This window comes from Zosterops lateralis, assembly GCF_965231275.1.
Source record: "Zosterops lateralis genome assembly, chromosome: 17".
NCBI lineage: Eukaryota > Metazoa > Chordata > Aves > Passeriformes > Zosteropidae > Zosterops > Zosterops lateralis.
In genome coordinates this window covers 13,204,604-13,230,956 of record NC_139777.1, presented here as the reverse complement: position 1 = coordinate 13,230,956, position 26,353 = coordinate 13,204,604, and the positions used below count along the sequence as shown (strand labels likewise).

Below are 26,353 nucleotides of genomic sequence, written 5' to 3'. Positions count from 1 at the left end.
TGCTGCATTCTGGGGAATCCTGGAGAGCTGCCCGTCCCCTCTGAGCATGTGGCTTCTTCTCACTGTGTTTGAGGGCTGGAGGTGCCCAGGTCCTTGGGCTTGGGGTTGTTCCTTGGGCTCTCTCTTCTCCTGAGGGCTCCATTCTCTTTGTCTTAGGTTGTAGGTGGCCACCTCCACTACTCCAGTGGCCACCAGCCTGGTGACCTGGCTGGTATCTCATAGGATTCCTCTGTGCAGCCCCCCAGGCTCTCCCTGCCCTGCCTGGGGTCATTGTCCCTCTGTTTCTCCCTCTCACTGGCAAGAGGGGACAGCCCCTGTCCTCACCCAGGGCTTCCCCAAAGAGGGGTCCCCGAGTGCTCCCTGGGGTTAGGCAAGGTGAGACCAAGTAGCTCCTGTTCATTGCCACACCTGCTGGCTTCTGTGCAGCCCTGGGGCACCTGAGGATGGCACTGAGCCTCTCTCTCCCCAACCCTCTCTGGGTCTCCTCGCATCTCTGCCCTCAGATCCTTGCTGCTGTTCCAGGCCTTGGTGGGACAGTGATTCCTTCCAGAGGTGTCTTGTGCCCTTCATAGCTGTGGCCAAAGCAGCCTTGTCTCCTTCTGTCCCCAGTCCTGTCCCTGCTCCCTGCCAGCCTTGAGCCCCTGGTGCTCAAAGCAGCCCCTCTCCTCAAGCCTGGCAAAGACACCCTCTGGACCCAGTGTCCTTCCTCCCTGCAGACCCATCTCCTTCTCCCACAACACTGTGCCAGGTCTCCCTTCCCATCCCTCATCCCTGTGTCAGCCAGCAGCCTCCTCAATGAGCCCCTCTGTCTCACCCCAGAACCTCCAACAGCCTCCCGGGCCCTCTCATTTCCTTCACTGCCTTTGGGTCCAGCATCTTCTCCCCTCTGCCAGCAGCTCCCCCCTCTCCTCCCCTTCTCCTGGCCTTTAACTTGGGCTCTGAGCCCCAGCTCCTCATCCAGCTGCTCTGCTTGGCCCACATGTCTGTGTGGGCACCTTGTCTTCATCTGTTCCTCTCCTCCCCACTCCTCTGGTCTGGCTTCCTCCTCCGCCCTGCCTTGGTTTCCCCCTGGGCTATGCGAGGGTGAGACAGAAAAACTCTGCGTGCTCTCCAGCCCCGGGGCCAGGCCCCTGTGGCTCCCAGCACTGCCACCAGCTCCAGGGGAGGCACAGCTGCTCCTGGTCCCCCTCTGCCACCCTGAGCAGGACCACGGCCACCTGCAGGCCAGGGAGAACATGGGGAGGAGAGGTCCTTGAGTGCTCTGCACCTCTAAAGGGTGATCACCTGCTCCTCTTCAGCACTAAATGGGGATTTCTGGGGGTTTTTTTTCCCCAATCAGTTTTAAGTCCTCCAAGTGGCACAGATCTGAGGAATTAAGGGTGCACATTCCTTGCAGAACATGAAGTCCTTTTCCAGAATGCCCAACCTTTCTTAGTTTCACAAGAGCCCAAAGAGGTGGGGGTGTGGTGTTTTCCCTCAAGTGCTTAAAAAAAAACTTGATAGCAAAATAAGTAAATAAAATAGAGCACCTGGTGTGGAGCACATCACCCCTAACAAAGTTTTAACTTTGTTCCAACTTCTGAAGTTAGAAGCATTTGAGAAAAATCTTACCATGGCAAGATCTTGATAAAAAAATAATACACAACGTTAGTTTGGATTTTGGCCATAGTGATATCCATGAGCCCTTAGGCACAAATCCCATATAAATACATGTCTGTGGAAAAAGGAAAAAGAAGTAAAGCAATTTTTCTTGACCTAACTCAATGCAAAGCTAAATTTTGTCATGCTGGAGCCAAAGATGCTGTTGGGAATGTCTCAGCAGAAGAGCTTTGTGGCCAATTAGCCCAGAGAGAGGAGTCCCAGGATTCCTTTGGGATTCCCAGCTCCATTGGGAACTGTCACTTCCCGTTAAAGTGAAGATGAACCCATAGGTCAGACAAGCCCTGAGAAGTGGAAATCTGGGAAGCTCCACCCTGCAAAGCTCTGCTCTCCAAGGGTCTATGGCAGCTTCAGGAGCCAGGGAGGTTCAGTAACAAATACCCAAACAAAGCCCTTCAGTTTTATTGAACCTGTGCTGTATAATTCAGCCCTGGGCACTCCATCTTAATGACTTTGCAGGACGTTGTATTTTGTTTTATTTTTCATGAGGTAATTGTCATTTGACTTTCTGACAGCTTTTCTTTCCCCCGTGCCCCCACCATGAGTTATGGTCAATTAAACTGAGTTTTGCCGTGGCAAAGCTGGTCCAGAAGAAGGTTATTTACCCCTGTGTTTGCTTTTCCACCTCTGAAATGGTTTGGAAGTCAGGCAAAAGAAGTAGCCAAACGAAATATCTTCCACAGGTTGTTTGCTAAAACAGGGATTCACCAACTTTTTCTCTATTTTCTAGTTTGTTGTGTACAGTTTTGTTAAATCTGGCTCAGGCTCTCCTGGCTTTGTGGTGGCTGATGCCATGAGTTGTCACCTAGGGAAACTTTGTTCTGGAAGCTCCAATCCATTTGAAGTATAGCAAAAGTCTGAGAATTAGTTCTAAACCTGTAGTCCCTGGTTTTTAGATGCCTTCAATCCAGCAGATCCTTAATTTTAAGGAAGCTGAATTTGGCCGTGATTCTCTTGGGGCTTTTGGCCACCAGCATCAACACCTTTGCTTGTAAGTGTGCTCCTCATGTGGGTTAGGGGACTCCTCTACTCCTAAATCCACAGATTTGCAATATTGAGGTCCCATTTTGATATTTTGGCTGCTATTTTGTGGGTGATTAAAATCTTGAAGAATCAAACGGGGCATTCAACCGAGGTGCTTAAATGAGGGGCTGGAGCACTGCTGGCTCCTCCTGCAGCGACCAGAGTGCACTGGGGACCTGTCAAGGCACTGCCACCCACCCTAGAGCCTTCTGGCAGTCCCCATCTCCCTCCCTTGGTTCCAGCAGGGAGCCCAGGCTCCTAGTGCAGGCGCCTTGGTTAAAATGCCTTCGGTCAGGTTGGGATGAATCCGGCCCTTTGTGCCTTTGTGTGCCGGTGCCAATCCTGTAAATCCTCACTCACTGAAGGACTTCACTTATGTGAGCAAATATTGCCATTGGGGTCAGCGAGGGAGGACAACTCCTACATTTACAGGGCTTCAGGAACATTCAAAGTGTTGAATAATGCCTATTATTCATTCTAGAAGAGTCAGCACCCTCAAAGCGATAGGCAGCTGCTTTGCAAAATACACAGCTGGTTGTGTAATAATTTGGGGCTTTTAATTACAAAATGCACCTCTGTTTTATTGCTAGAGAATGGCTCAACTGGCAAATTGACCCCAAAAAGATTGTTTGTTCACCCTTCTCTTTGAAATCTGAAATGAGGGACAAAAAAAAGTGCCAAGGGCTTGTTTATGTGCTGAAGTATGGTCCTGATTTAATGGGAATGCCCATGGAGATAAGTGTAAGTGTGGTGGGGGGCTCTGAGAGAAATTTGGGGCTGAATGAGGCAAAAATGGCAAATAAACAAACGGCCCTTGGAAAAAAAAATATGCAAAAAGACAAGAAAAGAGCAAAATAATCTGGTTGTGCATACACCTGGCGAAGCCTGCTATTGACTCTGGGTGAACCAGCTTTTCCTTTCTGGAGTTTGGCAGGGAGGTGGGCCCGGTTGTTTGTGCTTGACTCGGTGAGCATGAACCTCTCTCTGTTCTCTGTCCGTTAATCCTGAGCTCTTTCCTTCCCCTTGGCCAACTGTCAATAGGAAGGAAGTTACCATAAAACGTGGTGAGAGCCTGAAGTTCCTCCCGTGGCAAACACGGGGTTGTCTTTCCTCCTGGGCAAGTGTCTCTCCTGATTCCTTGCCAAGAGCTCAGACTGCCAGGCAGTGATGGAGAAAAGAGGAAAAAAAGGGAATTTTCCCTCTTCTGTCCAAATTTTGGGGCTTTGCAGCAATAGCACACCCAATCCAGGCTTAGCCAAGGTACCAAAGTGTTTGGTGCATCAGATTTGGCATGGCAGAGTGAGTTTTTACAAAATCCACAGGGCAGCTGAGGGTGTTGCTTGTCCACAATTAATACTGGCTTGAATGACACACCCTGCTCACCAAAACCCTCAGGAAAAGTAATGCAGGAGGGGATTAAACCTCTTGGAGCAGCACAGTCCCTTTGGGTAAGGGCATGGTCTGTCCAGCAGCTGCTTTAAATGTTCAGTGTAGATGTTTTAAGAGGACCAAAGTTGAGTCTGAGGGGATCCATCCAGCTAAACTTCACATTCTTAAGGTAGCTCATTTAGTCAGCAAACTGGAATTGATGGGGAGACAAAGGATCCTCCAGGGTTTGATGGTCACAGGTGAAGTTACCCTCAAAGTAATTTATGTAATTAGTCCCCCCAGTGCTGCCAGATGTGGGGGCAGATGGCAGAGGCAGAGCACCTGGAGCACATTTAGCTGGTCTGAAACAGCCAAAGGCTGAGATTCACTGGGCTGGGTGGGATTCACTGGAATAGAGGGTGCAGGGTTTGAGAGGTGAGGCTTTGGTCTTGCCTGTGTATTGATGAGAAAATACTTGCTGGGATCTGTTCAGAGCCAACTTCCATCCCTGCTCCTCTGAGCAGTGAAGTCCTTTCTGAGCCAACAGCAGAATGGAAGTAAGAGCCCTCAGAAAGCAGATTTTCTCTAGAGAAAAATGTGTGTGAGCAGTCCCACGCGTTAGTTATGGGACAAGCCTGGGAGAAGGAAGAGGCTGTTGACAGGAGATATTTTTCCTGGGGAGCATTCTAGGGAAAGGCCCATCTGGAGTGGTCAGTGCCTGAGCTGGGGGATGGCTGGAGCCCCTGCAAGCTATATTTTCCCTCCCAGCCCACCTGCCCTGGGTTTAACAACCGCTATGCCCTTTCTCCCAGGCCATGCCTTGGACTGGCGATGACTCGGTTGCGTTTCCTCCCTTTCAGATCACGCAGCTGAAGATCGAGAACAACCCCTTTGCCAAAGGCTTCCGCGGCAGTGACGACATGGAGCTCCACAGGATGTCCAGGATGCAGAGGTAATGCCTGTCACCCTCATGGGGACCCTCCCAGGGCCACCTGGGCTTTGCCTGGCACATCCCTGGTGGCTTGGCTTGAGCCAGAACATGGCACTACTCCCTGCCCAGGCATCCCCATGGGTGTTCTACAGCAGGTTGTTGAGATATTCCCAGGATGTGGGGCCAAAATCCTAGACCTTCTGCTCCCAGGGGAATTCCTTAATTGCTGGGTGGCAGAGGCAGGACCTCACTTGTGGGATGCTGTCTTGGCCATGGGGAGTTTGCATTTCTTTCAGACATGTCCCCATCCAGAGCAACCTTTAGCTTTGTACTAAACTCTCATTTCTGAGGCCGCACTTAAACTTAACGTGGACTTAAACCCATTAAAAACTTGGCCTGGCTGGGAGCAGCTCTGTGGAAGAATTCCTTAGTGTTCCTTTCTCCCAGGTGACAGCACTTGAGAGACAAAGCTCCCGGCCTTATTTTGGGAGAAGGTTTTTTAAGCCTGCTCCAGGTGCCTCTGGAGATGGTGGCGGAGAGTCTTGTGCTCTGTTGTTACTGGCCTTGGAGGGGCTTTGGCAGGAGGGGAGTGTTTGCCCACTCAGTACTGGATATGCAGAGCACAGCAGAGGTGTGGTGCTTTCAGGCTGAAGAAGGAAAGGTTAGAAAATGTTGGGATCTCCAGGGCCAGGTGGCTGAGGAGACCTTTTTGAATCTTGGGTTTGGCTGCAAGTGCTTAAGCTGAAAACCAAGCCTAAATCTTGTTTGAAAATCCTGTCTAATGTCCTTTTCTAAATGTCAGGTCCTGCTGGTAATTAACTTCATGCTTTTCCCTTCACTTGGAACTTTCTCCATGTGTCAAGCTGCTCCCTGGTGCAAATATTTTGCAGGAATGATGCCATACCCACGATTTTAACTAAGACAGATGGAGATTCTCAACAGAGCATTTTCCAGGAGGGGAGGAGCCACTGGGATCCTTTATTCTCTGGCTCCTGCTGGAGGGACCTGCTTTGGGACCTTGAGATGGGAGGGGTTTTTCCCCTGCCCACCCAGGAGGCAGCTGTAGGTGGTCACTCCTGGTTGTTGTAGTTGATGACCTGAGCGTGGCTCTCTGTAGCCAGAAAAATTGTGCTGTCAGGCACCAAATAATTCCTGCAGTCCTGCAAACACGCCCAGAACCCGCCTCAAACTGGGCAAATGTCCTCCTGCGTACAAACATGTCCAGGCTCAGCCCCAGAAAAGCCAAGGCAGATGCATAAAAAAGGTATATGTAACACTCCATCTGCTCCATCCAAATCATCTCCGTGGTCTCTTGAATGTGCCCTGTGTTCCCTGCCTGCCCTTTCCAGGTGATCCTGGCAGGATCTGTCAATATTTATTTATTTATGGTGGCACTACCCCTTGAAATAGCTCCCCCCACCCCGTGCCAGTCTCCCAACTTCTGCTGGAACTTGAGTGATGATGTGTGTCCCCCCCTCCAATTTTTTTTTTTTTTTTTTGCTGCCAAACCACCCTTTCATTACAGTCACTGGAAAGATTTGAAGGTTTGGATTCAGGAGGTGGGGGGGGGTTTGGAGCAGGAGGGAGGAGGTGGAACAGGGAGGACTCTTAGGAAGGGCTCGGTGCCATGTGAAGAGCATGGCATCAAGCCACGCTGAGCCCGTGCTAAAAATTGATTGGCATTTTTATGCAGGGGCTGCGGTTGATGATCCAGGGAACAGAAACACTTGGAATATATAAATACACCCACTCAGGCCTGCCAGGGCTGCAAGGGTTAAAACCGTTGCCTTTACAGGATAATTTCTCATGTTCATTTTAATAACTTAGCAGAGGAATGGCTGTGTGCCTTTACAAAGGTGGCATTTTTTTTTTTAAAGGAGGGCAGGATGAGATGATTATAGTAAAATAAAGACCCATTCAAGGTTGCAAATATGTGCCCACCTTTGTGGGTTTTTTATGTAGATATATGAATATATCCAAAATTATATATGAAAATACATAAAACCATATATAAAATCAGTTATATATATATAAATAAATTGTAGCTATAAAAAATAGGTTGTGTCTATGAGATAAAGAACCATTCAGGATTGAGAATGTTGCAGAACTATGCCCTGCCTTTTGTGGGTTTATATAGATTTAACATATAAATATGTATTAAAATGTAATTAAATTTATATATTTTAATGCATAAATGTATGTTTATGACGTTGTTTCCCAGTGATGGACCAGTCAGTCTGTCCTGGTTTTAGGGCAATGATGTCCATTTACACTCTTGGAAAATACGTTGAGATGCATTTTTAGGGCTATTCCTTCTTTATGATAAAAATAGCTGGAAAACCTCCACATTTTTATAACAGTGCACAGCCTTTTGTGTCAGAAACTGCTGAGCTGACACTCCTCATGGCTCTGAGTCCATCCCTCTCCATGGCTTTCTCCTTTCCCATATTGGTTTTTCCCTCTTGTTTCCCAGAAAAGAGAGTTAGTAAGTCTGTCCAGGTAGAGCTTCATTCAGGAGTGAGATGAAGACTTTCAGCAGCAGAGGATTTCATTGAAAACGAGGAGCCATGAGCTCCAGAGAGATCAAGGTTCCAGTGAATGCTCATTTTCCTCCCACTGCCCTTGTTTTCTGAAGCCCAAGAGGTGCCTTCAGCAGCTTCTTTGATAGGATGGACCTTCCAGTTTTTCAAAGAGGTTTTTCAAGGTTTTTGAGCATGAGATTGAATTTTTTATTTTATTGATTAGGAGGAAACCCCCCAAAACCATTAAAAAGAAAGGAAAATGCATAGAGGGGTGTGAGTTTTGCTACGTTTGTGGGTCTGGGGCTGGTGCACTGTGAGGGAGCAATTCTGGTCAACCCTGTAACCAATTCTTGCTGCTCATCTGCAGCTCCTATTGTCTGTGGTGGTTCTTGTGGGGGCTGAGGAGCTTCTGGAAGTAAGGCCCTGGTTATTTTGTAATTTAATTAATTATGTAAATTAAGGCAGTTCAGCACTTGAAGCTTCTGATGGGAAGGCTTTTGAGGGGGCTGATGATGTCCTTACAAAATGCACTTCTGTTTTATTGCTAGAGAATGGCTCAATTGGCAAATTGACCCCAAAAGATTGTTTGTTTTCCCTTCCCTTTGGAATCTGGTGGCTCTTGGCTCCCTCAACAGGTACTCTGAGCCCTTGAAAAGTGACCAAAAAAAAAGCCAGAATGATCCATGTGACAGGGAAGAGTGACAGCACAGTCTGACGTCGTGGCTGTGTTCTCTCCATTGAGGATCACGAGCCAGTTTGCTGCCTTTGGCATTAATCCACAGCAATCTTCTTGGCTCCAAAGGAATTGTTCCAGAGATTCCCACGTGTCGTTGAGAACAGAGACAGGGCCACACACAGAGGACACAAAATCAGTCCCATGAGTCAGAGCCAGTGGGACAGAGGTGACAGTGCATTTTGGGGTGCCAGCAGAGGAAATGGATGAGCCCCTGGTGTTCCTTGGCATTCCAACTTCCTGTTGGACTGAGAGGCACCAGGCTGACTCGTGTAGGTCAGTCTTACAAATGACCTCGTTCTCCTTGTGTCTCCTCACTGCACCTTTAATCCACTTCCATGTCCCAGGTTCTGTCACTGAAATCACCCAGGAGTCACCCTCTGTCTGAAATGTTTTCAGTGTGAGACTTGGTATTACAGCACCTGCTGGGGAGAGGATGCTTTCTTTCCTCCAGCATGCATCCCCCAGGAAATTTTCCTGGTCCTGGTTGAAACTACAGGCTTAAAATGTGTTCTGTGGAATTTGACATGATTCAGGTGAAATCCAAAAGGAAGCTGGGCAGACCTCACTTGTTCACAGCTTTTTTGAAGTGAGAAAGGCACTCAAGAAACACAGGGCAGCTGCAGTTTCTGTCATTGACTTTCCTTTGGCAGCAAGGTTTGATCAGCAGAAGCTCAGCCCAGCATGAGGGGATGAGATGCTGCCCCTGGCCCACATCCATTCTCCAGCTCCTCTTGTGATCCTCTTACTCCAACACCTTTTTCTGGGGAAATTTATCTTTTTATTTGCCTGCCAATGAGAACTCTTGGTCTCTACCTGGTTCTTTCCATTGCTGGTCCTTGGGTTGGTTGCAGTGGTGGCTTTGGGCTGCACTGCTCAGAGTAGCTGCTGACAGACCACAGGTCATCATGGAATGGGTTGGGTTGAAGAGACCTTAAAAATAATCTCATTCCACCCCCTGCCATGGGCAGGGACACCTTCCACTATCCCAGGCTGCTCCAAGCCCCATCCAGTCTGGCCTTGGACACTTCCAGGGATCTAGGGGCAGCCACAGCTTCTCTGGACACCCTGTGCCAGGGCCTCCCCACGCTCCCAGGGATGGATTTTTTTTTTATAATATCCAATTTAAACCTATTCTGTTAGTGTGAAGCCATTTCTCCTTTTCCTCAAGGCCCTTGTAAATTCTCTGTCCAACTTTCTTTTAGGTCACTCTGAAACCTCTTCTCGAGAGACAAATTCCAATCCCAGTTTTCCCAGTCTTTCCCCCCAGCAGAGCTGCTCCATCCCTCTGACCATCCTGGTGCCTCCTCTGGATCTGATCCAGCATCTCCAGGTCCCTCCTGTGCTGGGCCAGCTCTGCAGGTGGGGTCTCACCTGAGTGGGGCAGAGGGGCACAACCCTCCCTTGCCCTGCTGCCTATGATGCTGGGGAGGCAGCCCAGGACATGAGAGGTTTTTTGGGTGCTGGGGCATGTCCAGCTCTCACCCACCAGCACCTTCAATCCCTTCTCTCCAGGGCTGCTCCATCATTTCATCCCCAGCCTGGGTTGATCCCAGGATTTGCCCTACCCCAGAGCAGCACCAGCACTTGGCATTTTTCAGCTGCCTGAGATTCCCATGCACACACCAATCCAGGGATATTGGACCCCCTCAGGATATTTGCTGTGTTGGAGGAGAATGGGGCAGTGAACACTCCCATATTCCTCAGTGGACATTTAGATTTGTGTTACTCTCTGTGGGGCAGTTCTGCAGTCCCCACACAGAGAGGGGTGGTGTTTAATCAGAGGCTGAGGCTGCAGGAAGTTCTTAGTAATTCCTCTCCTACCACGTCCTTCCCTGCTGTAGTTTATCCACTTCCAGACAGCCTCTTGAGAGTGGTTCCATTTTATTTCAATGTGCTGGAAATCAGCTGAAATGAATGTACACTGACAATGGGGTTTGGGTTGATTTTTTTTTTTTTTTTTTCCCTGGGAGATGATGTTTATTCCAGGCTATTTTTTCCCTCCTTCTTCCTTTTGCTGTGTCTGTTATGGCTGACTTCCACTTCTCCCCTCCTCTTGAGCCTCAGCAGGAAGGACAACAATTGGTGGCCTGGGAACTACAAACCCCAAAGCCACTGAGTTGTGTTTGCACATCTGGAATTGGGGGTTGATTCTGTGCTGGGCAGAGGGGACAGCACTGATAGGGTGACAAATATTTGTCCTTTTCTTGGGACTGCCCAAGGAGGAGTTAAAATCTGGAAATTTGGAAAGAGTGGAGTGGAATCCCTGTGTTCAACCTTGGGATTTGATAAGACTAAGGTTTGATATTGTGGACAAGATTGAGACAGTTCAGGGATTTCCAAGGCTGCTGTAAAAACATGGAAAGGAAATCCTTCCCCATCTGGTATTTCCCATTTAATATCAGATCCCAAGGGTCTGTTGGAGGCCAAGGTGATCCTTGGGATCTCATATTTAACAAGCCTTTTGAAGCCTTGTTACCATGAGCTACAGCAGCTCTGGAAAGCCTTGAGGTACCCAATGTTTTGTTGCAGAATTATCAGGAACATCTTCAAAAATAACTTTTTATTGGCCAGTAGGGTTTGGAGCTTCCTGATTCTAAACTGTGGATTTTTGAAGAGGTTTTCAACCAGGTTTTTGTCTGGCAGCTGCATTTACTCTGCCTTGGCTGGTACCTCAGGAAAATTCAGGTCTGCACACGAAAATATATGGGAAAATTATTATTCTCTTAGAGTGTAGTAATTCAAACAATAGCAAGAAAGTGAATGCTGCTCTGTGAAGGTCTGTATTTATAATTTTTCCAGTTATTATTAATTTGCAGTGTCCAACAAGGTTTCTGGTTCTGAGATTGCAAAATCATCCTGAATTTGCTCCTTTGAATTCTTTGCTGGCCACGAGTTTCCTACAAAACTCGTGAGTCTGTTGTGGTGAGAGCATTGCTCAGCCAGGGAAAGGGGATTTTATCATGAGAGAAAATGAGACTGAGTTTCTAATTCCACCTGGCAGAGGTGGGAGCTGGGATTTGGAATTGCAGGAGGGATTCACCTGATCTGTAGAGTGGGAGTTACACGATGAATTTGAAGTGGAATGTGAGTGCTGTTGGGAAAGTTCTGCAGAGCTGCTGGTCAACCTCTGGCCATGTGGGAAGCAAGAACAGTCCAGCCCCCATGGTCTTGGACCTCATCCATGATTTCTTTCCCCAAGTTTTGACAAAAATCAAAATATTACACAGGACCTTTTGCTGCTGCTCCCTGTCCCCTTCTGCTATTTTAATATAGTAACTGAATATTCATTATTAGCCTCCAACAGACTTTAAATAGGCCAGGGACCATTTTCTCCTTGTAAATTCTTTTCCCAATCAATTAAAAAAAAAATCTTTTAGTTTTGCCATTTTTAATGCAAAAATGAAAGTAGCATATGAACATCCCTCGTAAAACTAATGTTCTGGCCCAGGAGCATCAACAACCTCATCCTTGCTTTGTGGACAATTTCCTATGTTGCTTAAGTCAAGCTTTAATACATTTTTTTCACCCCTCTTACTTTGCTACAGGTTTTTTTTGGACAGCAAAATTCCTGGATATGGCAGAAACCTTTCATTCTATTAAAATATAGCCCAGGATTACAAATGCTACCCTGGGAATAGGGACTTACAGAAAAAAAAAAAATTGATCTATTTTAGTTTGTCCTTCAGTCTTTAAAAATGATAGGTGCGCACTCTATATATTGGGTGGGCTCAGGAAAAAATAGAAATATTTTGAGATGATTGTTGCTTTAGAAGATACCAAAGATTTATTTCAGCTCAGCTCCTATGAGAGGAATATGTAGAATAACAGAGGTAATGGCCTTTGTGAATTGAAAACCATCAAAGTAAAAGAAAGATAATATTTTAGATATTTAGTGAGAAAATACTTTCCTTCGTCTCCCTCCTCCACTAGCTGATTTTTTGGCAAAAATAGCACCCACCATGTTTTGACTGAAACGGAAATATTTCAGTCTGGAGAGAAGTTATTGTGGTACCTCCCAGGAATTGCTGTTTGGAAACTTGGTGATTCCAACCTGTTCCCTCTCCTGTACAACTCCCAGTTCCTGCTGTACCCCCTAGAGCAGCACAGTCCTCTCTCATGGTCATGGAGATTGTCACACTCCCTGGGAAATGCAGTCTGGAAGGAATTTGGGACCCAACACCCCTGTGCTCTGGAGCCTGGGGTAAAAGCATTGCTGTTGCAGACAAACAGCTCCTTCTTGGCCAGAAAGGAGCTGAGCTTCCCTTTGCCCACCAGGAAGAATTCCTTCACTGGAAGGGTGGTCAGGCACTGGAATGGGCTGCCCATGCAGGTGATGGAGTCTCCATCCCTGGAGGTGTCCAAGGAATGACTGGATGTGGCACTCAATGCTCTGGTTAATTGACAATGTGTTCATCAAAGGTTGGACTCAACCTCGGAGGTCTCTTCTGGCCTCAAGGGTTCTAGGAGAGTATTTTTTCATCTAGAAATAAAATCCCTAATCAGGTTGTTCATTTTTTCCTGCTCTCAGCTCTCTGTTGAAAGAGAGAAAAGTATATGTTTGAGTGAGAAGTATCTGGGGTGGGGATGGCTCCTCAGTGTTTGTCCAGGGCTTGGCACAGCGAGGGTCTGACCTTTATGGGATCCCACTGAGGATTTATGGTGAGAAGCCCCCATGGAGATCATGTTCCAAAGAGACACCCTCTGAAAAGGGTCATGGAATCACCGAGGCTCATGGAAACACCTCTGGGATTTCATCCAGGGTTTGTCCACTACAGCCAAATCTACCAGTGAAAGATGTGTCACATCTGACATTGTGCCATGAGATGTCCCCTTTCTCCTCCACTGGAGCTCTTGGGTACCCACCAGGAAACAAAATGAGGCTGTGGCATTTCTTGGGAATTGGCTGTTGGTTGATTGGATGAACCCAGCCAGTCCATGCAGCCTCTCCTCAGGAAGGAGAACTAAGGGCACATCCAGGAGTCACCTCCTCGCAGATGATCTCCTTGGAAGGGAAAAAAGGTGGGGATGGAGCTTAGGGGGATTGTGTTGGTGCCATTTTCATTGAGGATCATGATGTGAAGGGGGAATAGGCAGCTCAAAACTGTGACCTGGGAGGGCTGGGAGATCCCTTAGAAACAAGATGATCTGAGGGTCATCCCTGAGGCTTGATGGCCACAGCTCTTGATCTTCCCCAGAATCCACCAAAGCTGCCCTCCAGCTAAATCTCCTGGTGGAATTAAGGGCTGAGTGTCCACAGGCAGGTCCTCTGAGTCCCCCACACAGCCTGGCATCTTCTGCTGCCCTGAACATCCAAGGGATAATTCTCTGCTTCCTCCAGCCCATCTATCTTTTGTTCCTCATGCTCAGATTTTAGTTCTGAGCAAATGCTGCTTCCAGGGGATGAAACCCCACCTTTGGAATAGGCTTTCCTTGGCAAGCCCCCAGCTCCTGGGGTTGGGAAAGCTTTCATGGCCCAACCAGAGCCACATTTTTTTGGGTTTGAGCTCCTGGGTGAATTTCCCTTCCATTCCAGCTCGGTTGCTGCTGTTTCTGGCAGCCACCACAGCAGTGGTTTGGATGAAAGCTCCCTGCTGGGGTAGGTTTATGTGATTGCTATTGTTAAATTTTGTAAATAAGTTCTGAGTTCTCCAGTAATAGGTCTTCCCTGAGGGGTGCCACTGCAGGTTCAGGGCTCCTCCTCCGCATGGAAGTGGCCAGGTGAGCCCGGGGATGACATTTAAGGAGCTGTTCTTGCTCCAGCACAATGATTTTGGACAGGTGAGAGGAGTACCTCAAAGCCAGCTTGGTTCAATGGTTACAGACTCAGAGGAGAAAACTTCTGTTGGAATCAGCACTTTGTGGCTGCTCTGAGCCTGGTGACACTTTGGAGTGCTGTTCTACCTGATCTTTATGCATTTTAGCAATATTTAGGAGGAGTTTTTACCTAACCTGAAGTGCCTGAGACCCCCTATTCACCTTCAGCTCTCCCTGCAGAGCAGGCATCATCTTTGGGGTTGCCACATTGTCCATGTGTTTAGAGAAATGTCTCCAGAAAACAGCATAGGATCTTTGAGGAGAGGGGATTTCCAGCCTGTGTTGGAAAAGCAACACAACTTCAAACCTGATCTGGGGCAAGAGAACAATCCAGGGTTTCCCTCCCAGCCTGGCTCTGCTGAGGCTCTGGTGTGCATCAAATCTCGGTGATTTATTTATTTCTCTTTTCTGAGCTTTCTCTGTGGTGCAGGGATCCCCCATCCAGGACAAGCAGGCTGACAGACTCCAGGCAAAAGGAATGATGACAACTCCTATAAGGGAAAAACAAGTAGACCTAAATATTTGATTAATTTCCAAGTCAGCTTGGCAGAAATTATGTTTTTATTTACATGCATGTGCATATTGAGAATACAAACAGTATACAGCTTGTAAATGCTACAGTATGTAAATAGAAATCTTGTTTATTTTGCTAAAACTATTTTATGTGTGGGTATAAAACAGTGGTGGTGGAGAAGACACGAATTTAAGGGGACTAAAGGAAAGGGAATAATGAATTCTGCATGGATAAATTGTGACAGGGCTGCAGCCTCCTGGGAGGGATATCTCCATTTCCCTGAAAGCCTAAACAAACTCCATGACACTAATGTGCTGCCTTCATTTATTAATCCTCTGATCTATTTATTAATTGATTGCTTTGCTGACTTGTTTCTCTTCTGCTTTATTTGCTTGCAGTAAAGAGTACCCAGTTGTTCCCAGGAGCACAGTGAGACAAAAAGTGTCCTCCAATCACAGCCCCTTCAGCGGAGAGACCAGGGTCCTTTCTGCCTCCTCCAACCTGGGCTCCCAGTACCAGTGTGAGAACGGGGTGTCCAGCACCTCCCAGGACCTGCTGCCTCCTGCCAACCCCTACCCCATCTCCCAGGAGCACAGCCAGATCTACCACTGCACCAAGAGAAAAGGTCAGAGCTTGGTCAGAGCCCTGCTCTGTGTTTTCCCCCTCCTAATGTGACTGTCAGCATTGTTTCCTGATGTTTTTCCCCCCGTGGACAGCTCCAAAGATAATGGCCCTTGTGGATAGAGAAACACTGAAGTGAAAGGAAGAGAATATTTTAGATATTCAGTGAGAAAATACTTTCCTTTGTCTCCCTTCTCCAATAGTCAGTTTTTTTGCAAAAATCGCATGCAACAAGTGATGCTGGAAGATGAGTGAGGCATGAGGGTTGTGGGAAACTCTCCCAGGCTGGGCTGAGAAACTCTAAAATCCCATTTCTGCTGGGTTGGGAATGAGCTGCTTGGAGGGCTGGCAGTGCCTTTCACCCACCGTGAATCCACATTTGGAGAGATAGCTGGTGCTGGAGATAAAGATGACTTATCTGCAGCCCCTCAGACAAGGTTAATCTCCAAGTGGAGATACCTTGACAAGTTTGCATTTTGCCCAGTTTTCAGCTCAGGGCTGTCTCACACTCGGGAGACAGTTTTCTGTCTGCAGAAATGCTCAGGCTGATGGAGATTGCCTGGGATTGAAACCCATGATATCCATGTGCCTTCCCTTCTGCAGAGCTTTAGGGATCAGGCTGAGAGAGCTTTCCACTGACTTCTCGGCTCATCCTGGTGTGAAGAGCCCCTGATAGGCAGGAGTGAGGGGTTTGTGGTCTCTGCCCTCTTGTCCCAAAGCAATGAGAATGCTTCAGCTCAGCACCACTTGTAGGACTGAGATAGCAAAAGCTTTAGATCAGTTTTTACTTGGAAAAAAATCGGGGATTTCCAGGGCTGGATGCAAGAAGGAGTGGGCAGGGGCTGGTTTCTGCCAAGCCTGTTGCCTTTCTCAGGACTTACTCTATGGAAAAGCTACCAGAAGGCAGCGAGCACCACGGCACCGAGTGCAGCAGGAATTTCTCCCCACAGCAGATCCCTTCCCACTTCCCTGCACCACCCTATCAGTCAGACACATGTCATTATTTTTAGCAACATAACCCCTGGAGCACTGGGATGTGCAGACACACAGTCTAAGGTAGGGAAGGCTGAGAAATGCTGGCAGAGGAGGCAGGAGGGCAGTGGAAATCTCTCCCACGTCCTTGTAGATGTTGTAGGAGCACGTGGGTTGTGTGCAAGTATGCAAAGTAAAAGAAACCTGAGAAATCTGAATATTGTCCTGAGATTGAGGTAAACAGTGGAAAACAGGTGGTATTTTCTGTCTGCTCCAGCTGACCAGGTTACTGTGCTCACATGGAATGTGTCAGAGCAGGGATTGGGAATGGGGATGCTGGCCTTGAGCTGGCTATAAGGCAGGGAACAAGGGGATGGAGAGGCTGCCCAAAGTGTCCCCAGGCCAGAGGTGAGGTGTGTGGGCTGCTTTACCCCTATGGGTGTGAGGTGCTAGTGGTGGAAGGTCCCAGCCTGTGATCCCTCCTCAGCCCTGGGAGCTACAGCTCCTCTGTCCTGGGAGCTGAGCTCTCACCTCTCCTCTTCCCCCTTTCCCAAAAGCAAACAAAACAAGCTGGGCCCAAATGGCACCGAGGCCTTGGGACAACCCCTGAGCACTGCCTGTCCCTGCCCCGTGGGGCAATTCATCATTCTCCTCTGCATTGTAATGCGATAAGGAATCAACAGAGGTTTCCTTCCAGTTTTGGGATTCCCGCTAAGTGGTGTCTCCATGGGTGGTTTCCCTCAATCCCCCAATTATCTCACTTCCTCTTATTGTCACAGAGGACACGGCTATCTGCCCTGGAATAAAATAAAGCTCCCCAGCCCCTCTGTGGCCCTCACCACAGTGCAGGGACAGCCCTTGTCTGCAGAGTCCATGGCCCCTCCATATCTCTGCCACGGCTTGAGTGGCACAAGCAGTTAAGGGCCTTTTATCAAAGCCGCCAAAGGCTTTAATCAAAGAGGAGCAGTGTCCTGCCCGATACCACCGGCTTCTTCCATGAGGAGTTTGGGTGTCCCGGGGCCCTGAGCCTCCGCTCCACTCCCTGTGCCTTTTTCTCTCTCCTCCTCATGCCTTGGGTAAATCGAAAACAGCCACCAGGGCTTACAGGAAAGAAACACAAAGTTAATGGGAACCAGAGAGCCAGCCCGAGCTGCCAAGGAGCTCTTTGCAAAGTGAAATTAATTAAAAAGGAAAAAAAAATTCACTAGGGATGAGCAGCTCGGGTTGGATAAATCGGAACGTGATCCAAGGTTTCTTGTCCGTGAGCGTGGAACTGCCTTTCAGCACCAGCAAGGATCTTTGTTGGACATGGGAAAATAATCCTATGTATGATATTACTCTTTTTTTTTTTTTTCCTCATTTCTGGGTTTTCCCTTATAGTTCTCCTGCTTTCCTACATTTCTGCTTAACAGCTATCAAGCCTCACCATCTCAGAAAACTCAAAAGCAAGCTTTTGTTTGCTCCTACTGTCCCTCTGTCCATTTTCTGGACTGGAATCCTATTGATTGTGTTGGATTATTGACTGCCCAAGCACTGACTCCTCCTCAGGCAGTTTAGGATTTATCTCAAGCGGATTATTTCCTTCCCCAAGGCTGTGGTTATGGATAAGTGCCCTTGGGGGCAGAGGGCAGTTCAGCTGGGTTTGGGACCAGCTGCTGTCTGCATCTTCTGGGGTGAATTCCACTACTGTTTTCCAAGCGAATCTCCTTGCAGCTTTGACATCTCCTGATGTTTCCCTGCATCCTTCTCAATCAGAGCCAAGCCTTGAGTTAGGCTCAGTCAGGGACAGGTCTGTGTTCACCCAGCTCAAAGGAAACTTGTTCAACTTCTGCTTTCCTGGTGACCTAAGACAAGGATTATTCTCTGTGGTTGGCAGTGTTGTTCTTAGCTGTCAAGGCAAGATGGATTCACTGTGGAGATCTGATATGGAATTACATTAGGGCAGAGCAGCAGGGCTGCCAGGGGGTGTTATCTCTGAAGTCTCCCCTGCTTCGGGGAGGTGATGCTCTCCTGGCTGAGGAAGGAAGGAAGGACACATCCCAGAGCTCCTAATCTGATGATTCCTGGTGTGCAGGTGGGAGGGCAGGGTCACAGCATTGGGAGTGACCCCGGTGTGCTGCAATGGAATGGGGAATGGCAGAGATCATCCTGCCTTGTATCCCAGCTCCACACTGGGATTGCTGATGGCACGTGACAAAGTCACTGGTCTTGAGAGGATGGACTACCTCCAACCCTGTGTCTCATCAAGGAGTGGCATCAGCTCTTGATGTGGATTTTTAGGCTGACAAAAACAGCAGCTGGAGCTTTGTTTTTCTTCTGGTTGCTCTCCACCTCTCCCATTGTTGTGCTTGGAGAAGCCCATCAGGCCTCACCAGCAGGCAGCTGGCCTTGTGTCTTTCATTTAGCCCCACATCTTAGTTAGGATACTGGGCCTTGTTTTGCCTTGTATTAGCCTCTCTCTCAGATATCCTGTGGACTAAACAGTCATCCCTCTAAACCTCTACTCCCTCCCAGCCTTACACAATCCCAACCACTTGGCAGATTTCTGGGATGCCTGTGATGCTGAACAGGAGGCAACTGGAACAGCCTCTCCCTGGGGAGGTTATAAAAGTTGTCACTCTGAGGGAGAAGTGGGATGTGGCAGAATCCACTGGCTCCAACCAGTGAGGACCGTGTCCTTCAGCCCCTTAACTTGGACATCACCCGGGGGAAGGATTTCTCTTTCATCTCCTTCCTGCTCTGATGAGGTTGGTGCTGGTGCAGCACTGCCTTTCCACATTCTCCTCAAGAACAGGCACTGTCAGTGTGGACAGACCTCTGCTGACTGAACTAACTTCTCCCACATCTCACCCAGCTTTGTTTTTTCACTCTGAGAATCTGTAGGACAAAAAAATTCAGGCATGGGATGTCTCCTTGGAGGACACGCTGCTCATCCTGCTGATGTTTGGAGATGCCATGGGTTGGCCAAGGCTCAGGGTGTGCTGCAGCTGGAGAGATGCAGTGGAGGCCAGAGCAGGGTAGCTGTGGGACACTGAGGGTGAGGAAGGGATTCCCTGCATGGGGAGTAGAGGTTCAGGGAGCTGGGGTGCACCCAGCTCTTGCTATGCAGCCACACTCTTGTGGCATTGGGGTTTCATACCCCAAATGAGGAAAGGCTGAGGGAGCTGGGCCAGTCTTGCCTAAGAGGAGACCCCATCAGCATTTGTCAGTGTCTGAAGGGAGGTGCCAGGGGATGGACCAGCTCTGCTCTGTGGTGTCCAGCAACAGGAGAACAGGCAGGAACTGATGCCTGGGAGATTCCACCTGAATGTGAGGAAGGACTTCTTTCCTGTGGCTGAGCACCAGCCAGACTGCCCAGGAGGGTGTGGAGTCTCCTCACTGGAGATAATCCAGAATTTTCTGGGCACAATGCTGTGCCCTGTGCTCTGGGATGACATTGTTGGAGCAGGGAGGCTGGACCAGATAACCCACTGTGCTCCCTTCCAACCTGACCCATTCTCTGATCACCCTCTCCTATCAGAGGTGCCTCCTGTGCCTCTGCAGGGAGTGCTGGCAACTTGCTGCCTGTGGAAAAGATTCCAGCTGGGGGTTGGATTGGGGGTTGGATTGTCCTTGTCCCACAACCAACCCCATTGTGTTCAATACAACACAGCCTTATCACCAACAGTGAAATAGCTGGAATGACTGCCATGTCTCAGGTTCCATGCGCTGAGATTTAGGACTTATTTCCCCTTTAGAGATGTTCATTGTGATTGAATTTGCCTTGTTCTTTGCTTCTTGGACAACCTTTGTCACTCTTGCACCCTGGTATTGGCTCTTCAGGCTGATGCCAGATCCATGCTGGAATCCAGACTGGATAAAACAACAGTCAGTGATAATCACCCATTGTGTCTCTCTCACAAAGTCAGGATGAACCTCCTGTAACGCCCTGGAATTGTGGGTGAGCTCTGAAACCCAAACAAGTCATGTCCCATTCTTCATTGTCTTCCATCCTGGGGGGCTGAGCGCCATGTGTGGGGAAGGAGCTCTCCTGATTTACACCAAGGGGGAGAGGGAGGCCCAGTGCACCCTGAAGTCCCAAGGCTTTCCATGTTTGCGTTTCATTCTACGTGGCCTGAGTCTTGGAATTGGGAAAATTCCATTTAAAAAGCCATTTGCGTGGTATTTACAGCCCAGCTGGAAGTAGTAAATACCGGAACTCTTGGAAGCGCTCTCACTCAAGCTCCTTCATTAGATAGATCATCAAATTCCTTGAGAGGGAGCCAGTTTCCACCCCATTCTCCAGGCTCCGTTTTCCTTGGATTCACTTCGGAGCAGCTTCTCCCTGGTGCTGGCAGCTCCCCCTGCTCGGCAGCTCCTCCTGCTTTTTGAGCTTTGTGCAGCATTGAGGGGCTGCTCCCAAGAGCTGACCACCACCCCTGGCTTCCAGGAATAGCAGCAACAGTGGGGAATGGCCAGGGTGTCTCCCAGGATAGCCAACAACTCCTCCCAGGGCTCAGTGGCACCTGGAAAAGGACAAGGAACTGCCATTAGGAGCCAAACCCTGAGCAGGCAGTTACATATCTCCCATGTCCTGCTTACATTGATAGCAGGAGGTAAGAGGACCTCCAGGGACAGGATTATGGCCTTGAGCTGCACTGTCCAGGCTCCAGAGCCTGTGAGGATGAATTGAAACTGCAGCCTTTGGCATTGCATGAGAGACCTGTTTGTCTTGTACTCCTTTTGTCATTGAAGATGTCCGCTTTCCACCCTAAAGCTGCTCCAGGCACCCCAGGGATGCCCTCCAGCTGCTCTGTGCTGGCTCTGGTCTCCTCTGTGAGGAGTGGTGGGACAAGACCAGAGAGCCTGGAGAGCTGAAAATCCATCAGGCAGCACCAGCTGAGGCTTTCTGGTCTGCACCATCCCACCTCAGGATGCACATGGACCATTCCCTTCCCTCTCTAGCCCTCTGAGTCTCCACAGATGGGAAAATCACTGGGAAGAGGGGCAGGAGGACAGGCAGAAGCTGTTAGGGCAGGCTGGAAACCTTTGTTTGTGCCTAGGTCGTTTGGAGATGGAAACAAGGTCCTTACACACCTTAAAATCCCTTTCCACATAAAACATCAGCAAACCTGGCTCTAGAGGGACCAGCATGGTGATCCAGAGAACTTACAGAATAACAGAGGGCATTTATGGGGTTTCCACTGAAATCCTGGTTGGCTTTGTTTTTTCCTCTTCACTTGTGATGGGTTCTGGAAGTGGTTCTGTGACACTGCAGCTCTGCCCAGCTGGGCTGTGGTGGGCAGTGAAATGTCTGGGCTAAATGGAAAAACCAGCAAGCTCAGGTTGTAAGTCAGGCAGTTTTACACCACGGAAAAACAGAGTTTGACTGGTTTGTGTTGTATATTTAAAAAAATCAAAATAAAATAAACAGTCAAACCCCAAGCCAATGATTTCTGGTGCCAGCAGAGTGATGCGGTTTAATGCTGAAAACTTTATTAGCAGAACAATGCTGCATTTTACAAGACATTGTTTTTCCACCCCAGTGTTCTTATTACGCAGCGGTGGGTCAGGAATCCAAACTCTTTACACTGTCCATAAAAGCTCCAGCTTAGGCTGTTCTTCCAGATGTACCTCCTGTCATGGAGCTGGGATCAGGAGAATGATCAGACCTGTGCCTTCAGCTTTTGGCTTTCAGGAGACTCCATCCTTTCTCCTGCTCCTACAGAAACTGGGACCTGAGCTGGATTAAGGAGGATGACACATCCCTGCATCTCTCTGCTCGTTGTTACAGCTGGTTTAAAAATGGAATGGAATTGCTCATTTATCTCATCCTGCTTCCCATCCCCATTTACAGGGAAGGCAGAGGAGAAACTTGATTATCAGGGCTGTGTATTGCTGAGGTGAAGGAGCCAGGCTTTGATGTTGTCAGGAAGAAGGAAATGGGACTGTGGCTTTCCAGCTGAATTTATGCTATTACAGAGCTAAAGGCCACAGTGGGGAATGTCCCCACAGTGCCCCTCAGTACCTGCTCTTTGTGGGATTGTTGGACCAAGATGAACAGCACTAGCTGTTCCAGCTGGACTTGGAACACCCCTGGGTGGGAATAATGGGTTATTTTACATGCAGAGAGGGTGCAGCTTCCAGGAGAGCCCTCATGGCTGTTCAGAGCTATAAGGGTTACGTGCATGTGTGTGTTCAGAGGGAACAAAATATGCCTGCACTGCCCACTTGCCCCTCCTGAGGGTGTGACATGAACATTCCCCTCGGAGTAGCCTGGCAGCAACCTCTGTGCCTCTTGTGGGGCAGATGCTCTCACTCCTCCTTCTTGTGCAACTGTTTGGGGTTTGTCCCCCCACTGTATGTTGCAGGTGAAAAAAACTACAGCTCAAAACACATTGGTTGAGAAAAATCGTAAAAGGCACTTGTTCCAAATTTCTTTCAAATCTGACCCCTCTTCAAAGGGTGCAGCCAGCAGAGCTCTAACCAAGTGGGATGTTTTCCTGCCTGCACCAGAAATCTTGTTTTTGAAGCAGCAGCAAAGCTAATCCACGTCAGAACAGCTCCCCTTCCCTTGCCACGCTGTCCTTAAAATCTCTTGGTGAAGTGCTCGTCCCTGGGAATTTTGCCATCCATTCCAGCGGAGCTGGATTTCATTTGATGACCCTGTGAATGAATAAATAAGTGCACATTCATTTATTCATTGGGCCTCACCCTGGAGATTTCACCTAAATTGTTTATCTCCTTCCCTCTGCTGGCTTGGGATGCTGCAGGAAACAAAGGGCTCTGCAAGATGTGCCTTGTTGTTTCTAGCTGTGAAATTCATTTTTCTCCTTTGTTCCCCTTGGCTCCAGCACATGGCCCTGTGTGGATTTTTGCGCCCAGCTGCCTTGGCACAGCTGAAGGCTGGGGCTGTCAAACTCCAGATCTGATTGTCCCAACCATGCCATCACTCTGTGCTCTCTTGGGAGGATTTTTATTGTGATCTCCTTTTTTTTGTCTCTTTTTATCATGGAAACGTTTTGTTGTAAAGGATTTGAGTTGACAGCATCAGCTCTGAGCCTCCTGGAGGGGAGTGGTAGGTGCAGAGGTCACAGGCAGATGTTATTCCTCAGGTAAAAGTGGCAGCAGGAAGGAGATGGGGAGCAGGGAGGATCACTGACAAGATAAACCTCAGGATCTTGATTTTCCTCCCAGAGCTCCTGGCTAACCCCTTCCCCACTCCAGCAGAGAGGGCCAAGTGCAAGGCTCAGTTTCCACAGGATAGACTGAGATCAGGTCCAGGGCAATGATGGGGATTTACCCCCAGGGAAGTGTCAGACCATCCTCGGTAAAACCAGCACCGCAGAGAGGGAGGTTCACCTGCTGACACATCACCCTTGGTGGCTTACCAAGACTCTTCTCTCCCAACAGATGAGGAATGTTCCACCACCGAGCATCCCTACAAGAAGCCCTACATGGAAACCTCTCCAGCAGACGAGGATCCTTTCTACAGGTCCAGTTACCCTCAGCAGCAGGGACTGAACACGTCGTACAGGACTGAGTCGGCGCAGCGCCAGGCCTGCATGTATGCCAGCTCCGCGCCGCCCACAGAGCCCGTGCCCAGCCTGGAGGACATCAGCTGTAACACGTGGCCCAGCGTGCCCTCCTACAGCAGTTGCACAGTGTCTGCCATGCAGCCCATGGACAGGTTACCCTACCAGCATTTCTCTGCCCACTTCACCTCGGGGCCGCTCATGCCCCGCCTGGGCGGCGTGGCCAACCACACGTCACCCCAAATTGCAGACGGCCACGGAATGTTCCAGCACCAAAGCTCTCACCAGCCCATCGTCAGGCAGTGTGGACCTCAGACAGGCATCCAATCCCCTCCCAGCAGCCTCCAGCCGGCCGAGTTCCTCTATTCCCACGGTGTGCCTCGAACCCTGTCGCCACACCAGTACCACTCTGTGCACGGCGTGGGGATGGTGCCAGAGTGGAGCGAGAACAGCTAACCAGGGGGGCAGGGAAGTGCCAGAGCCATGGGGAAATCCAAGGGAACAGGAGAAGGAAAAGGAAAAGGAAAAGAACCCCCCTGTCGATAACAAAGCGTTTTTTGCAAGGCTCCCTGAAGTGAATGTTCACTGCTAGCACTCGAGAGGGATGGACACTGACTGAAACCACGGCTGAAAGTCGTCGGCCTCGGTGTGAATTGCCCTGACCCCCCCTTTTGTTTTCTTTGGTTTCAAAAGGAAAGCCAACAGCCAGCCCAGCACACTTCCGTCCCTCCACAGTCCCACCCAGTTTGCGTTGCTGCCACCACCCTCATTCCCCTCCCCATCCTTCTGCTCTTTTTGTTCTCCAAGGGACATCAAACTCCTGCTGCCTTTCTCACCACGGTCAGAATGCTTGAACGAGAACAATTAGGATTTTTTTTTTTTTTGTGGTGTTGATGTTGACAATGTTATATAATAAATAATAATATATATTTTTTTTCTTTCCATTTTCTCACAAAGAAAAAAAAAAAAAGAAAAAGACACCAGCCCTTTATATCAAGGGTGGATTTTGGAGTGGTGTTTCATTTTTTTAAAAAATTAGTGTTGTCTTTACTTTTCAACAGAGAGAGGTACTGAGAACCCCCAAATAAATAAATAAATCCAGTACCTACCTCACCCAGGCATTATACCAAGAGTGAAATTACTCCCACAGGGAGCTGTATTTCCTTACAAATTCCCCAAATTTCTCTCTGGGAACCATTCCATAAAGCATCCCCTCATCTCCTTTTCCACTTGTGATTCTCTCGCTCCTCTTCCCTTCCCATCTCCTGCTCTTTCCTGGTCTCTCAGCCGTCTCTGACGGAAGCATGGGGTTATTTCCAAGCTTGCAAACATCCCCAGCTTGAGTCCTGCTGGATTTTTAGCAGCGTGTGGAAAGCCAGGCTCCGAGCCAGCTGCCACAGGGGGAGAGGGGGGAGAGGATGCAGACACTGAGAGGAAAATGTTTGCTCACCAAAATGATGATGACGCTTGTTTGCAATCCCAGGCTTTCGTTTTCTCCCGTGTTCCTTTGCTTCCTCTCCAAAAGAAAAACAAAAAGGAAAAAAAAATAAAAAAGGGATATCGGTCTGGGTGTGTGAAGTGAGATATTAAACAAATGTGTTTAAAAGGCGCAGAAAGTGATCATGAGAGGCTGGGAGTGGTGGAGGCAAAAAGAGAAGGAAAAGCAAATATATGCAAGGGAAAATGTCTACTGCAGAATATTTCAGGTGTAAAATTTCCTGGTCCTATTTATTTATACATGGGAGTTCCAATAACTCCAAGGATGTCACAAAAGCAGCTGATTCCAAGAGGTTCAAATTTTTATTGAAATGGAAGTTTGCTTTCTTCTTTTTTTTTTTTTTTTTCCTCTCCAAGCTGTGCACACTCTATATAATTTACATATATTTTTAATTAAAAGTAATTCTAATTAACTAAAGAGGTATACCTGTGTGTCAGCCACTGGGAATGTGGGTGGGAATGTGTGGGAATTCTGATGTGGGAGGGAATATAAACAAGTATCCAAAGCCATGGAGCTAAGGAGAAAAAAATAATCCCTACCCAGCTCTGATCTCCCATTTTTTTGTGCAAATTTATGGCTCATAAATATCACACTCAATGGCAAGCGAGTTCCCACCTATTTTTAATGTATTTTCAGGTTTGGGGTGGTTTTACTTGAGATTTTTTTTTTTTTTTTTTTTTTTTTTTTTTTTTTTTTTTTTTACTGCTGCTCAATGCCTGTAATTGAATTTTTATTCATTTCTGCTGTAGCAGAGGAGATGCAACATGACAGGGGGGACAGTAGGGATGAGCTGAGCTTGAGCAGAATTTGGGGCTGTGGCACAACTGCCTGGGTCCCCCAGGGCTGGGCCCTCCTGGGGTCACCTTCCCATCAAGGCAGATTGAAAAGTGACCTTGGGGGCATTGAGAAATCCCGATGAGGTGGAATTCAACACTGTTCCCAGGGGAGTGAGGCTGGTGGAGAGTGTTTGGCCCAGGGGAGGTGTGAGGTTGTGTCCCAGCCTCGGTGAAGGAGGGGAGATGCTTTGGGGACTGGAAACCAGCTGGGGAAATCAGAGCAATGAAGAGATTGCAGTAGGAAAGCCCAACAGAAAGGTTGGCTCTGCGGGGCTGCTGAGGCAGGATCATTTCAGGAAGACCATTGATGTTTTTGTACACAACAATGACACAAAGACTTCGATT

The 26,353-nt window shown here is 48.5% G+C and overlaps 1 protein-coding gene across 1 annotated transcript in view; it reads left to right on the top strand.

The window, feature by feature from the left end:
• The window catches only part of TBX5 (T-box transcription factor 5), a gene marked incomplete at its 3' end in the record, with an annotated part of 39,604 nt that extends 15,474 nt beyond the window's left edge, over positions 1-24,130 (top strand). The window contains exons 7-9 of the mRNA XM_083874064.1: positions 4,911-5,002; positions 14,966-15,192; positions 23,553-24,130. Of these exons, the coding sequence (XP_083730190.1) occupies positions 4,911-5,002; positions 14,966-15,192; positions 23,553-24,130 (897 nt within the window). The remainder of the gene's footprint in view (positions 1-4,910; positions 5,003-14,965; positions 15,193-23,552) is intronic.
• Between the last annotated feature and the right edge of the window lie 2,223 nt (positions 24,131-26,353).